The sequence below is a fragment of the Populus trichocarpa genome, chromosome 15 (assembly GCF_000002775.5).
Source record: "Populus trichocarpa isolate Nisqually-1 chromosome 15, P.trichocarpa_v4.1, whole genome shotgun sequence".
Taxonomy (NCBI): domain Eukaryota; kingdom Viridiplantae; phylum Streptophyta; class Magnoliopsida; order Malpighiales; family Salicaceae; genus Populus; species Populus trichocarpa.
In genome coordinates this window covers 8,507,887-8,523,662 of record NC_037299.2, presented here as the reverse complement: position 1 = coordinate 8,523,662, position 15,776 = coordinate 8,507,887, and the positions used below count along the sequence as shown (strand labels likewise).

The window sequence follows — 15,776 nt, the reverse complement described above, 5'->3', positions numbered from 1 at the left end:
ATTAATGTTGTAGTTCATAACTACGATTTTTAATTGGATATTATTTTTTTAAATTATAATATTTATGAAATGTTATGATATGAATTATAATTTTATTTAATCATAATTTATATATATATAAACCACGATGTTAATAAAATATTACAGATATCTTTAAATCATGCTCTTTTACTATATCTTTGTTCTCCATGTTAATTTACATTTTATTTGTATTTTGTATCCTAATTGGCCAATTTATCAAATGAGAGAGGGGTCTTTGAATCGAAACTATTCTCCTTGACAGTCCCCCCTATGCTTCTCTCTCCATGTGATTTTCTTACGAAAAGAAAAAAAAAACAATAATAGTTAATAATAATAAAAAATACAACACCGATCAACATTTGAATCCAAAATAATTCCTCTTCCAAAGACCTTATCTCCACATTTTCACCTTGATCTCTTTTCTCGACTGTCACTTGCCACACACACAAAGACACTTTCCTCTGTTGATTATTATTATTTTAATTAATAATAATATTATTATATAGAGCTAAATTGAATAATATTATTATAGAGAGCTAAATTGTGAAATGTTATGCTCATTGTGGTTGATTTGATCCAATTACGTAACCGACTGTCTCTTCAGAAACGTTGTCCATTTTGTTTTTCTTTCAATTTTTATTTTATATACGTGTGTAATTAATTGTGTTGGAGAATATCGGGATCTGCTATGATTTTGAGTTGCTCAATTCTGATCTTTCCGGTGCTATTGTAAATCAACGGTTTGGATCCGATCGCCGGAGAAACAGCGCCATCAGATGGCGCTGTTCAGACGCTTCTTCTACCGGAAGCCGCCGGATCGGCTTCTTGAGATCTCCGAGAGAGTTTACGGTACTTTTTTTTTCCTTCTTAATTTCGCTATTGAATGCATCTTCAAATTTCTGCTTAATTGCTTGCTAGTTTTGAACAATTCAAACCTGATGATTAGGTTTCTTATAATTTAGTTGTGAATTATTCGAAGTCCGGTATTTAATCTTGGCAATGCACTAAGAATCTGCAATTGAGCAATGCTTAAAGAATTTTGCTGCTATTGGTTTTGTTAGTATTTCCTAGGTTTTGAGAGCTTAGACAGACTTGTTAAGTGGCTGAAATGTTGAGGAGTTTGATGGAGCTTTAGAAATTTTGACGTATCAGCACTTTTTAGCTAATTCGTTTTATCATTTTCGTTGTTTTGCAGTGTTTGATTGTTGCTTCTCCACGGATGTGTTGGAAGAAGATGAGTTTAAGGTGTACTTGGGTGGCATTGTAGCGCAGCTACAAGACCACTTTCCTGATGCGTCCTTCATGGTGTTTAACTTTAGAGAAGGAGAGAGGCGGAGCCAAATTTCGGACATATTGTCTCAGTATGACATGACAGTTATGGATTACCCTCGTCAGTATGAGGGCTGTCCTATGCTGCCACTGGAGATGATCCACCACTTCCTTAGATCCAGCGAAAGCTGGCTGTCCTTGGAAGGGCAACAAAATGTGCTGTTAATGCATTGTGAAAGAGGAGGTTGGCCTGTACTTGCTTTCATGCTTGCAGGTCTTTTGTTATATCGGAAACAGTATACTGGGGAGAACAAGACTCTTGAAATGGTCTACAAGCAAGCTCCTAGGGAACTTCTTCATCTTTTGTCTCCTTTAAATCCACAGCCTTCCCAACTTAGATATCTTCAGTACATTTCTAGAAGAAATTTTGGTTCAGATTGGCCTCCATCAGATACTCCTTTACTGTTGGATTGTCTGATGCTTAGAGCCCTTCCATTATTTGAGGGGGCCAAAGGTTGCCGGCCAGTTGTTCGTGTTTATGGCCAGGATCCTTCAAAACCAGCCAATAGAACTTCCAAGCTGTTGTTTTCTACGTCAAAGACTAAAAAACATGTTCGCCTGTACCAGCAGGTAATGCCCTTAGTCATGTAATTGAAAATGGTACATGAAACGCCTCCACTTTAAGGTGTTTCTTATGAATTTCATCAATTGCAGGAAGAGTGCACGCTAGTGAAAATAGATATAAGGTGCCGTATTCAAGGGGATGTTGTTCTTGAGTGCATCCATTTGGATGAAGATTTGGTACGTGAGGAGATGATGTTCAGAGTGATGTTCCACACAGCATTTGTGCGGGCCAATATTTTGATGCTCATTCGTGATGAGATTGACACTCTCTGGGATGCCAAGGACCAATTTCCAAAGGACTTCAGAGCAGAGGTAGGTTAACCTAATTCTTTTGTTGACCCTCTTTTCTGAAGCTGTAGGAGTTGAATGCATACTCATATCTGTATCAGGTACTTTTTGCGGATGCTGATGCTGTTGTGCCTAATGTCACCACAGTCATGGCGAATGAAGATGGGAATGAGACAGAAAGTGCTTCACCTGAGGAATTTTTTGAGGTGGAAGAAATTTTCAGCAGTGTAGTGGATGGGCATGAAGCAAAGGTGGATGAGGCTTCTCATATAGTTCATGACAACATGCCAGTTAATGTAGACAGCAAAGAAGTCTGGAAGGAGGATTCGGATCTTCACTCATTTGAAGACTGTGCTTCTGATGATGGGAATCGCAAACAGGAGGGGAAGCTAGATTCTAGTGTTGATGCAGTGAAGGATATTGCTGTGGATGATGTCAAGTACAAGGTAGATGAGAAGGTGGATACTGATTTTTTGGCAGTGAAAGACATTGCTGTGGATGATGGGGATCTCAAGGCAGATTCTGTGGTTGTTGCTACTGATACACTGAGTAAAGAAACAACAGAAGTGATTGAAGATGTGGATGGGGAACTTAAAAAGATGGAAGATCAAGGTGATGGAGAAAATACTTCTACAAAGAAGTTAGAATCCATCATTCCACCAGTAAAGTTGAGTGCTGATGTTGGCAGACAAAAACTTGAGAAATTAGTGTTACCTTCACCAAGGAGACATCCTACATCAAATGCAAAACCGGCTGCAGATTCAATTGTAACCAAACAAAAGACTAAACAACATGAACCACAGGGAACTAATGGAAAACAAAGCAAGCCAAATACTGTTCCTCGGTGGGTTCCCCCTAATAAAGGCCCTTTTACCAATTCAATGCATGTAGCATATCCACCATCAAGATATAATAGTGCACCACCAGCTCTTGGATTTTGTGCTTCAACAACGGACTCTAGTGCCGGTGGCCATGTAAAGACGACTTCTGTTGCTGCTGACCCTGGAGATTTAATTTCAAGTGGGTTTCCTACTACAACTGAATCACATCCTTCTCTTGACTGGCAACAAGTTGTGCACCCTCCGCCTCCACCTCCGCCTCCGCCGCCTCCTCCTCCTCTGCCTCCGCCGCCGCCTCCTCCTCCTCCGCTTTATTTCAACAAATCTTCATTGTATGATTTTCAGGCCAGTCCAGTAGGTGAAGCACCTCCCCCAGCACCAGCACCAGCACCAGCACCAGCACCTCCTCCTCCTCCGCCTCCTCCTCCTCCTCCTCCGCCATCCTCATCATTTAGCAGGCAGAATATTCAGATAGTTCCACAGCATGTATCTCCACCACCACCCCCTCCCTTACCCCCTCTGTCCAGTGGACAGAATATCAGGAAGGTTTTGCCTCCCCCACCTCCCCCACCCCCTTGGAATTCTAATTATACTCCAGCTGCTCTTGCTCCAACTTATTCTTCACCATCTCCTCCCCCTTTGAGTGCTTCTACTACTTCATATCATGGCAGAGTTGGAGTTCCCAATCCACCTCCACCTCCACCTCCACCTCCACCTCTTACACATGCTTCACATAGAGCTCCCCCACCCCCACCCCCTCCCCCTCCCTTGCAACCAGCACATGGAGCTCCACCGCCCCCACCTCCACCTCCACCTCCTTTACTTGGAACTCCTCCATCACCTCCATTTATGAGTCAGGCTCCTCCGTCACGACCACATCCTCCAAGACATGTAGCTCCTCCTCCACCTCCACCACCACCACCACCTCCTCCTCCAGGACGTGTAGCTCCTCCACCACCGCCTCCTCCTCCAGGGCGTGGAGTTGCTGCTCCTCCAGGATGTGCAGTTCCTCCACCACCTCCTCCTCCTCCAGGGCGTGGAGCTCCTCCTCCACCACCACCTCCTCCGGGGAGACCCCCGCCTCCCCCGCCTCCTCCTATAGGTCGTGGAGCCCCGCCTCCCCCGCCACCTCCGGGGCGTGGAGCCCCGCCTCCCCCGCCTCCTCCTATGGGTCGTGGAGCCCCGCCTCCCCCGCCTCCTCCTATGGGTCGTGGAGCCCCGCCTCCCCCGCCTCCTATGGGTCGTGGAGCCGGCCCGCCTCCTCCAGCTCCACCAGGTGCTCGTGTTCCTGGCCCTCCAGCACCACCAGGACCTCCAGGCAGTGCACCTCCTCCACCTCCAGGCAGTGCCAGAGGTCTCCCTTTAGGAAGAGGGCGTGGGCTTTCACGTCTTTCAGGGATGGGGACATCCGCTACAGCACCCAGAAGATCTTCCTTAAAGCCTTTGCATTGGAGCAAGGTAACAAGAGCAATACAAGGAAGCTTATGGGAAGAGCTGCAAAGGCATGGAGAGCCCCAAATGTACTGCAACTTCTTTTACCAATTGAATTTTCTTTTAGAATTACTAACACACTATTCAGCCATACTTTCCTGAATCTATACATGCCTCACTATTTACGGTTATGCATCATTTCTCTGTTTTTTTTATACGGTGTTGCATCCTTGTGGCATAGTGCACCGGAATTCGATGTATCAGAGCTAGAAAGCCTTTTCTCTGCAACCGTCCCCAAACCTGCTGATTTGGGTAAAGCTGGAGGAAGACGCAAGTCTGTTGGATCAAAAACTGACAAAGTTAACCTGGTAATCTAAAATTCATTTCCCTGCCTTGAAATTTGTCTGAAAAAAAACCTCAGATGTGTGTGATGGATATTTTATTCTTGTTGCTGGGGTTATATTTTATCTTTCTCTCACTTCTTAATTTATTTTCAATGGTGTTTCTTCTTTTTCCAATCATAATATCATAAGTTGCATTTGCTTTCTCCACAAGGCTTTAGTTAATTTGATTGTGGTAGGAATTGCACCACTTTTCTCATTAGCCCATAAGCCTTCGTTTTCTAGGGAAGATATCGTGATGAATGATTCTAGAACTGGTGTTTATTTTTGTAGTTTCTGTGATAATTTGGTGAGAAAAGTTACTTTGAATGTATTTGCATCAGTTATTCAGACATTCTTTATACAGACAATGAACATGTTGCTTAGTATGTATTTATGAAATTTTTACACTTGGGATAAAAACAAGACTACCTTCCAGTTTTACTTCTTATCAGTTGTTTACTAGAGTTTACATCGATTTGTTATCCTTGATCAACTGCACCTGGAGCGCTACCCAACTACCTACAAATACCAATCCTTGGATTTCCTACAACCAAGCACGGCCATGCATTGACCATACAAACATTAAGCTTGAAAATGCAAGTCTAAACGTTTGATGTTGGTAGCAACTGTAATTATTATTTGGATTTCAGGTGAATAGCTCAATAACCAATGTCAGTGGCCTTTGTTTTGTGATATATGGAGAAGTCCTTGTGTGATATAACTAAATCTTCATTTTATGGGCCATTGCATAATAGCTGGTTGATAGCTGAGCTTACAATATCTCCCCCGGATAAGTTATTTATCAATGTTATACCTTTTAAGTGCAGATAGAGTAACATATGTCTTAAATACTAGGCTGTATACTGTTAAGGGTCAAACCATGCTGAAGTTGACTTGGATTGAAATTGTAAGGATTTAATTTTCAATTTTTCATGGAAAAGTCAAACACGCTCTACATATAATGGGATGAAGGAAACATAATTGACCCTAAGGAATTTGATATTAAGGTTCAGTTGAGTTGGATGCTAAGCAGGTGTGATGCATGTAATAAAAAAGAAACTCCATTAAAGAAATATATGCCCCTCGTGCAGTCTCATCATGCATTAGTGATTTCATTTATCTGTGTTCAAATTCTAGTAGTTATTTATTTCTGTGTGATTGCCATGTGTGTTTTTGTGTATCTTTCTGAATATATATCAATTTGATTGCAATTTTTGCTGTTTCTTGTTGAAGAAAATATTATTATGATAGAATCTATATCCTTTTCTTACAACTTAATGTCTCTCAAATGAAGCATCTTGTTGTCAACTGTAGATTGATCTGCGGAGGGCAAATAACACTGAAATCATGCTTACAAAAGTTAAGATGCCACTTTCTGACATGATGGTAAGATCAAACATCTTGGAAGTGCTTGCAGTGATAAGAATATCTGTTTTATTTATCAAAACTATTTTTCTTGATTAGTGGATGAAGATGTGATATTGTGCGCACTTAGACTAGATGCAATGCTTGAGATTCCCAAGTTTAAATGGGATAGCATCATGTGGTTTGTGTTGATATTTTTGTTGTGTATATTTAAAAGAGAGTTGACTTCTACTTTTCAAGCAATTTGTGCTAGTCTTGAGCCATTTATAGAAATGCATGTTTTTTGAAGTGTAAAAGGTTGGGTGTAATGTAATGTTCAGAAGCTATCCTGTCTGTTGACCTAGGAGCACATTCTCCTGTGACTTTGATTTCCCTGATTTGGCCAGCCTTCACCACTGTTTGTTGACCTTGGAGCGTACTCTCCTGCAACTTGGATTTCCCTGTACTATTGTATTTTAAGTTTCGTTTTTGATGTGGAAATGGAACCAATATTAGGTTGCGTTGCTTTAGGGCTTTTGTAGACAGCTGTGACTGGGAGATGAGCAGAGCTGGTAATCTTGGGGCAGGATTTTGTGAATAAAAAGTGTATTATTTAGGGGTCTTAATATCATTTTAACCTTGTGGTGGAATTTACTTTCCCGAGCTATCATTTTCATCCATGACAGGTTATATATTACTTCTGTGCATGCATGCAATTTTGCCCCAGTTATAGTAGGTTTCCCTCTTAAAAGATTTAGCTCAGTGGTTGATTTAAGCAAAGACAACATGCTTATCATGCTTTTATGCATTGATACTAAAAATTTAGTTATTCTGGAATCTACCACCTTTGGTGCAAGGGGAGCTGCAACTTTTTTTTGTCTTTCTTTTTGTGAAATTTAGGTTATTTTTGTTATTCATTAACTAATATGACACCTGCCTGCATATTTTTAGGCTGCGGTACTAGCAATGGATGACTCAATATTAGATGCTGAGTTAAAAATGCATTTTAAAAAAAATATTTTAATGTATTTTTAAAAGAAATTTTTTTAAAAAAGCAACATCTACCTCACTATCAAAGACTTCTAAATCTTGCTACGATTATGGTTTTAAAACTACATGTCATCACATGTTCAAAAGTTAGGTGTTCTGTAGAATATGCTCATTTCAAAAGGTTTCTTTGGAGGTAGAGCTGCAACTTTTTTTTGTCTTTCTTTTTGTGAAATTTAGGTTATTTTTGTTATTCATTAACTAATATGACACCTGCCTGCATATTTTTAGGCTGCGGTACTAGCAATGGATGACTCAATATTAGATGTTGATCAAGTGGAAAATCTTATAAAGTTCTGTCCCACTAAAGAGGAGATGGAACTTCTCAAGGTGAAACTTCAAATAATTATGATCTCATTTACATTCCATTTCATATTCAAGAGTACTTTGACATTCTGTGACCCTTGAAACTCAATGTCAATATTAGACGTTTAACCATGATTAATTGCAAAATAACAGGGCTACACTGGTGACAAGGAGAAACTGGGAAAGTGTGAACAGGTCTGCAAAATTTATTTATCAACCAGAAATTCCTCATCTTTTACTGGAATGCATTCTTGAGTACTTTGTCAGGTGTCACACATGGGTTAGTTGAACTCTAGAAGATTGGCGTGTGACTCCATACCTGTAGCCTGGCTTATGTGACTTCTTAAAATCTTTATAGCATCTCTTTCATTATCTGAAATGATGGATTATGGCTAGTTAACGTATAATTGTGCTTGCCCATTTTAGTTTTCATTTTGACAATAAAGTAGATAGGTTTGCTGATCCATTTAACACTAAAAGTTAGTGTATAGTATCACTGGTATATGATACCCTTACAATTTCCATTTGAAATTATGAACTGCAAACTATCAATTTTTTAATTGAAAGTGCTGCATGAGAAGACAAACTTATGATACCCTGGTAATTTCCATTTGAAATTATGAACTCAAAACTATCAATTTTTTAATTGGAAAGTGCTGCATAAGAAGACATTAACTCGTGGTACGAGAAATTTGGTTTGGCCCTCTAAAAATGGCACGTGGAAAGTACTGTGGTGATTGTAAGCACCGTGAAAGAATTGGATTTTGTTCTTCAAGATTACTAGAAGTTTTGAAGTTAAAATAATCTGAATCTCTAATACTAGATGATAATAAAGCATTGAGAAATTTCTTCTCCTATATAAGAGAAAAAAGAGGAAAAGAATAGAAACTGTCTTGTGACAAGTTATGGGAGATTCATCAACAAAGTTTGGTTGTCTAGGGGTAGAAAGAAATACCCAATATTTCTAATAGATTTTCTTCTTTTATCTAATAAAAAGATGTAGGCTAAGAATATCAGTGCCTTTCTAGTCATTTTGCTCTTTCTTTCCTGGTTGCCCTTTTCCTTTCCTTTGCTCTTGTTTTGGTTTTGGTTTTGTTTTTAAAAGAAGGTTATTATACCAAAGCAGGGTACAAGTTGTTTGAACATGTCTGCATGAAGTATCATGAACTGCATGAGAAGTGATGAACGTGATAGGCAAGCCCCACTTTCTGATGGATATCTCCAAATTCTGTTTTTGTTACGTGTTTTATTTTAAATTATTTTATTGTTTTGTTGGGAGGCTTCAATGGGTCTTGTCCTACACAATGGTGGGTAACTCTTTTCACCCCTCCACCCATGGAAACCAAAGCCTCCAAGTGGAAATCCCAAGTCTAAATTGCCCTGTTCCTTTGGAGACTTCAAGTATTCTGTTCTAGAGTGATATTGGTGGAAGCCTGATAATGTCGTAGTTGTTATTGATATATGGAATATAAGCAGTAACTTTTCTCCATCACACTAAAAAAGAATGCTATATTATGGAAATCTCTTCATGAGCAGCAGAACTGCAAACTCTACTTGGAAGTAGAATCAATAACTTTAACACAATTTTTCAATTAGATGAGCAAATGTTAGTTACTGTTGTCTTTCATATTAAGGACATGGTTATTTATGCCCAAAAAGAGAAAGGATCCTATGACAGGACTTGGATGGTAGACTTAAAAGCTGTTTAGAAGCTATATAAGAGCTAGGGCAGTACAAGGGGAAAGCTGGAAGGCTCTTTGAAGACATCTGATATTATTGGAACCATGCAGGAAAAATTAGCTTGGCCCTGCTCAAGAATATCATGCACAAATTGAGAAATGGTCTGTGTGCTTGGCAGAGCTGAACTAGGATGCATGAAATTGGTGATAGTTGACTGCATGTCTTGATAGCTTCAATTGCTATAATAGGGCAATTATTAATTTGTGGATGTATGAATTGGTGAAAGCTGACTGCACATGTCTTGATGGTTTCAATTGCTATAATTGAGGTCATTATGAATTTTTATCTTTGAGGATATTACAGTGCATGTTGACTATAGTTTATCATGCTAATCCCATTCATTTGAATCTTTGGCATGCATGTAGATCACATTATTTATGACAACTGATTTTACCTATTGGTTATGCTGGATAACTTGAATGCATTTTTTTTTTTATTTTGATAATTTGAACTATTCAACTTTATTATGTGTTCCTCCAGTACTTCTTGGAGCAGATGAAAGTGCCACGTGTTGAGTCCAAGTTGAGGGTATTTTCTTTCAAGATTCAATTTGGCTCTCAGGTTTGGGCTGATGTGCATTGTTAGTGTGGTTTTCATAAATTTACAAATCTCCTAAACTATGGTTTTCTCCACAGTTTTCTTATCTTGCCCTGTTTCACAGATTTCAGAGTTTAAAAAGAGCTTAAACACTGTAAATTCTGCATGTGATGAGGTATGCTCTGCAAATGATAATGAAGCCTTCTATTAGTTTACATATTCATTTTTTTACATAAGGGGCATGAATATCTCTGCTTAATAGGTCCGGAATTCCCTCAAATTGAAAGATATTTTGAAGAAAATTCTTTATCTTGGGAATACACTGAATCAAGGAACTGCACGAGGTAAGTAGTTCAGGTTCTAAATTCTTATCGAGTTCTGGAATTCTCTCTAGTTGAAATTCTTGAGAAAATTCTTTATCTGGGGAATACTGAACCAAGGAAATTATAAATGTTTTATTCCCAATAAAGGTTTACAAGGAACTTTCGTAATGGCACCTGACATGATTATCTGTATGTTTTCATGAGACAATTAAAGAAGAAGCACAACTTAATTGCCTGTGACGGTGTGCTTGCTCTTTCCATAATTAACCGTGTCTTTGTTTAAAACCTTCTTGAGGGGCATAGCCTTTATTGCAACTTAGAGAATCAGAAGAACCATATGCCATCTTAGAGCAACAAGATCACAGTATTTATAAGATGTGCCAATTGCCACTATCTGTACAATTAGTCTTGAGCTTTGAGCTCTATTTTCAGTATATCACACAACTCATGGCTTAAACTCAACTAGTGCCTTTACCAACACTCCATGCAGCTTCAACTTTAAAGGAAACAGCTCCTCTTCCCATCTTTTGATGTCTGTTGTAGTGACAAGGATTTATATTTTTGAGATATTATAAATCTAGCGAAGTATAATTTGAAGGTTTTATGTGATGGGGAACTGACTGAGAATCATGGATCTGTAATTTAAACACATGTTGTTTGTTTTAGGGATTTTATGTTTTATTTCCTATCCAATAGTTGATTTAGTTCCATTCTATTTTCTGTTTGGCATTTTTATTTATTTTTTATTTTATCTATCATTATTTTCCAAGGATTCGAGTTTTTAGTTCTTAAACTATGAAAGTGTTTCCGCTCAACTCTAATTATTTGTCTTTCCTGTCCCTATTCTTCTCTCATATAGTCTCCTTTCCTCTTCTTCCCCATTCTCTTATTACCTAATCTCTCCCCCAACTAGTGATCTCTGAACACTTTCCTGCCAAGTAATGATCATTTTAGGAGTGATTCTCATGCGTTTTGGAAAAGAAACTACTATAAACAACATGGTAAACATGAATAGAACATGTAAGATATCAAATATTGGTTTTCTTTTGGAAGAATTGAAGCATGCATGTCCATATTATCTGGTACTCATATGATCAATATTGGTTTCTCTCACTTGTTTGTTATTTATTTTCCATCATCTTACCAGCTGATAGTCTCCTACCTCAATGAGCACTTTTTAATGTTTTGAGCTTTTATTCCTATTTGTACAGGTTCTGCAATTGGATTCAAGTTGGACAGTCTCTTAAAACTCACTGATACGCGCGCTTCGAACAACAAGATGACACTTATGCATTATCTTTGCAAGGTATGATTAGTGTCATGTTCTTTTTTTTTTAACTTTCCTAGTGGAATCAAAATCATGTTTACTGACAATTTTAGATTTTCTATTCTAAATTTGGTGATTGTGGAGCCTATTTGTGATTGCTCTGTTGCTTCCTGGGATGTGATGGTTATGTAACTAGCTATTTGATTAGCAATATTAAGTACTGCATTTTGTAATGAATTGAACAATGCAACAATAAGTTTTCCCAAACCATGTCTTTTAGGTGCACAATGCAGGTTGTGGAATGGGTGCTCAAGCAGATCCATATTGAATTAAGAAGGAACTGAACTCTATTTTTTGGCAGTCTTAAGTGCATTTAAAAACTTAGTGAAGTTTGGATTTTTTGAGTTTGAGATTTTTGGGAATATGTAATCTGGAGACTGTTAATTTGGCATTAGCATTAGATTAATATTGGGGAACATATTTGGGTGCACTTAGTTATATCATTAAGTTGGAAAGGATGTGATTCAGAAACGCAAAATTTTGAACTTGAATTGCTCTAAGATTCTATCCTTGTTGCAATTGTAATGTCATCTGCAGTGAGACTTATAATAGTTAATTTCTTCTCCTTTTGTTTTCAGAAAATGATTCATTTAATGAAAACATGAAATGATGAATCCTTACAAACAATAGATAGTCATAAAATATTCCATTTTAGAATCTCCACACTTGAGATTTTTTATTTGAATCAAAGTTGTATAAAATGGAAACTATATATTGTCTTTGCTTTGTTTTAGATTATGTTCATTGTTCTACTGATTGTTTTCATTTATCTACTGGTTCTGTAATGTTTGCTAATCGATATTATTTTTTACCTCTTATCAAAGAAATGAACTCCAGTGGCAATTGCCAATTTTATGTTCAGACTCACACTTTGTTTTCTTGTCTCCTAGGTCCTTGCTGCTAAGTCACCAATGCTTCTAGATTTTCACCGGGACCTTGTTAGCCTTGAAACTGCATCTAAGGTACATGCCTTGTTTTAATTGTCAACGACACTTAATTACAGTAGTAAGATTATGTTTAGATGGAGTCGTCGTTTCTTGCAGATACAATTGAAGTCTTTAGCAGAAGAAATGCAGACTATCATCAAGGGATTAGAGAAGGTTAAGCAGGAGCTGGCAGCATCAGAAAATGATGGTCTTGTATCTGAAGTTTTTCGGAAGGTTAGCCCATTGTTTTATTTCTATTCTGTGTAAAAACTGTTTTCATGGTTTTTATTTCATCTTGCCTCTTTAAAACTGCTTACTGAAATTTCCTCTATTACTATTACTATTACTATTACTATTACTATTATGTTGTTCCATCGTTTATTGCTTTAACTTTGTAGGAATCTGAAATGGCTTGCTATACTTCGGGGATTTGCCCTTTTTTTTTTAATTTTTTATTTTTTGCCTTTGGTCAATTGATACTGCATCATTTTCCTTTGTAAGAATAGGAGTTCTTGGCTTAGTGAGCTTGTTGAAGTACCGATATTATTCATTGCTATTTCTTTTTCCTTCGGGGGTAGATCTTATATAAAATTATTTCCTTAACTTTGATAAGATATTGACATTGATCACTAATGAAATATCAGTGGTTAGATGCATTAGCTGGCATCTGTAGTTGATGTAACATCAGATTCAAATATAGTTGCATGATTGGGCTCAACTTTGGTCCTCACTATAAAAAATCTTTATAGTATCTTAGCAGTTTATCCTTGTGAGAATGTGCCATTATCTAATTCCAATTTTATATGTTTAGTAGAGGATCAATGCAATTTACATTTTGTTTCTTATGCATGTTAATATGTTCTTTATGCACTAACATTCTCTTATGCGACTTCTTAGACACTAAAACAATTCATTGGTGTTGCTGAGACGGAGGTGGCGTCCGTGACAAATTTCTATGCTGTGGTGGTAATTTGCTGACTATTCATTTGCATCCGCTATTATCTACCAGAGTAAATAGGTTTTATTATCACAGTCATCAATCATTGTCTTGTGATGGACAGGGTAGAAATGCGGATGCCCTTGCACTGTACTTTGGTGAGGATCCAGCCCGTTGCCCATTTGAGCAAGGCAAGTTATGCATTGGACACTCTTCTTATTTAATTGATCTGTGGCAGTAATACGCTGTGGTATACCCACAGGTTATTTGTTAGTGGACTAAGTTCAGTATCTCAACTAGGTTTGATGTTTATAAATAACATAAAGGTTCTGCGGGATTGTACTTGATGAGGCTTGGGTCAGTTTTGTTGATTTGGAACTGGGTAAAAACAATGGGGCATGGAATAATATTCAGAGGGGGAAAAGGAGGAAACTTCTAGAAAATTATCCCAAACATGAGAAGACTAAACGAGGCCTATGATACAAATTGAATTTTCATGAATACTATATTGTTTCCTTGAGAAATACTTCAGTAGTTATATGTTGGAAGAATTGTGATATAAATATGAAATGGTGGAAAAGGATATATAAAAAAAAAAAAACAAGGACAAGCTGTGGACTATGGAGGAATCAAACTTTTGTAGTACTAAAATACAAGTCAAGTCTAGTCTATATGTTAAGGATTAACAATGGAGAGAATCTAAAATGACTTCTTCACTGATGCAGTTACCACTACTCTCTTAAATTTTGTGAGATTGTTTCGTAAAGCGCATGAAGAAAATTTGAAACAGGCTGAATTGGAGAAGAAGAAAGCTGAGAAAGAGGCTGAAATGGAGAGAGGAAAGGGAATAAATCTTACAAAGAAGAACATGAAATAGCTGTGAATTGGTTTCTTCCTTTTTCTTGCTTGGCAATTTGAGGTCCCCTGCTACAACAACCACCTGCCAGAGTTTTTCAGATTGAACGGTGGCGCACGCTGCTGAGTATTGGTGTCAAACATCCGAATCCCTGCTCCAATATTCACCAGTACGGTGCGAATACAACCCTTAAAAGTGATATTGACAAGGCAAGCGCGCCATTCCACGAGGCCTGCAGAACCTACCTTAAGCTATATTCAGTGAAGAATGTGTTCATTTTGCTAGGGCATGCTGGGTGGTTAAGAACACTGACCAGCGGTGGTTCCGTGCATGATATAAAAGATGCTGGATGTGGCCTCGACGCCTCATTGAGAAGAAATTTTGTAGTTTTGGTGAATCCTCATTATACAGTAGCTGATTCGGTTTCCTGCTTCGTCATTTGTTTGGCATAATTTTTTCTGCACCAGAGCGGATGTAAAAGCCGCCAAGTGACAGTGTACCATGAAACCATGTACAAAGCTCTAACCCAACACTAACGCTAGAATTTAATTTGTTTCTTGTAACATAGGGAGCAACCTTCCCCTTCTCTTCTTAATTTTTTCTAATAGAGATTTTGACTTGGCACGTCGCAAAAGATGTATAGGTTTTCAGGTGACGGGTTGCTCTTGGTGTAATTGTAACATAACAGCCAAAAAAAAAAAAAAAAATATAGCTTGCAGACAGTTTTCACTGTTGTTTCATAATTTAATTATTAAACATGGGGGATTCATGAAATATCCTGGTCTCCATTTACATTTCATGCTCAATATATTCTTAGAGGGCTTCAATTCAAATCGAAAAATGAAAAACATATATGATCATAGATAACAAATCCTCCACTACCTAGCTTTTCGGTCTGTATTTCTATCACTCAGTTTTTATGATATTCTTATTAAATCTGATTTATTTGATCAATCTTGAATTTTTCTAGCATAGCTCGTTGCTTATTTCTAATTTAAAATTAACCTTGTTGATCCAAAAATAATCTTGATGATGGGTAAAAATTTAGTTTGATTTTAAAAAAATAATATGATATATTTTTTTTTTACTAATAAGACGATAACATGTTAGATCGATCCGGGTTTTGTGGTTTAGCCTACTAAACTCATAACATAAATCATGAACTCCAATGACTCCAATGACTTTAACAACTGTTTTTTTAAACTAGATTTTACTTAATAATATGATAATATAAATAGATACTCGCAGAATTAAGCATCGCACCAACCAAATAATAAGGTATTTGTTTGAGATTTTGATAATATCATAAAAATAAATCAAAACAGATTATAAAAATCAATTCAAAATCAATTAAATTGATTAAAAAAAACCCAAAAAGAATTCAATCAAAAGAAAAAAAATTGAAAGATGAAAATTTTCTTTTAAAAAAAAAAATTACCCGGCATTGTTATTAAATCAGAGCTAACATGTCAACCTTAAAACTTCTCTAACTGATTTCTTATCTAATTTAAATTTAAAATTAATCCATATAAAAATTAACAGCAATAAATTAAAATATAATTTGACTTTACACAAATG

At 37.2% G+C, this 15,776-nt stretch overlaps 1 protein-coding gene across 9 annotated transcripts; it reads left to right on the top strand.

The window, feature by feature from the left end:
* Nucleotides 1-273: 273 nt before the first annotated feature.
* Nucleotides 274-14,972, top strand: LOC18105776 (formin-like protein 20). Of its 9 annotated transcripts, none has more exons than XM_052447405.1 (17): nucleotides 278-870; nucleotides 1,217-1,920; nucleotides 2,005-2,226; nucleotides 2,304-4,561; nucleotides 4,714-4,840; nucleotides 6,170-6,241; nucleotides 7,478-7,576; nucleotides 7,706-7,747; nucleotides 9,773-9,853; nucleotides 9,954-10,004; nucleotides 10,092-10,173; nucleotides 11,364-11,458; nucleotides 12,370-12,441; nucleotides 12,523-12,639; nucleotides 13,303-13,371; nucleotides 13,467-13,533; nucleotides 14,133-14,972. In XM_052447405.1, the coding sequence occupies exons 1-17, from the start codon at nucleotides 798-800 to the stop codon at nucleotides 14,135-14,137; spliced, it is 4,236 nt and encodes a 1,411-aa protein (XP_052303365.1). In that variant the 5' UTR covers nucleotides 278-797; the 3' UTR covers nucleotides 14,138-14,972. The 9 variants fall into 9 exon arrangements, 5 of the variants coding, with proteins under 5 accessions (XP_052303366.1, XP_052303367.1, XP_024441762.1 ...); XM_006374378.3 differs by having other exon boundaries at nucleotides 280-870; nucleotides 14,068-14,972; XR_008057413.1 differs by lacking the exons at nucleotides 12,370-12,441; nucleotides 12,523-12,639; nucleotides 13,303-13,371; nucleotides 13,467-13,533; nucleotides 14,133-14,972 and having other exon boundaries at nucleotides 275-870; nucleotides 9,928-10,004; nucleotides 11,364-11,431.
* Nucleotides 14,973-15,776: the final 804 nt, after the last annotated feature.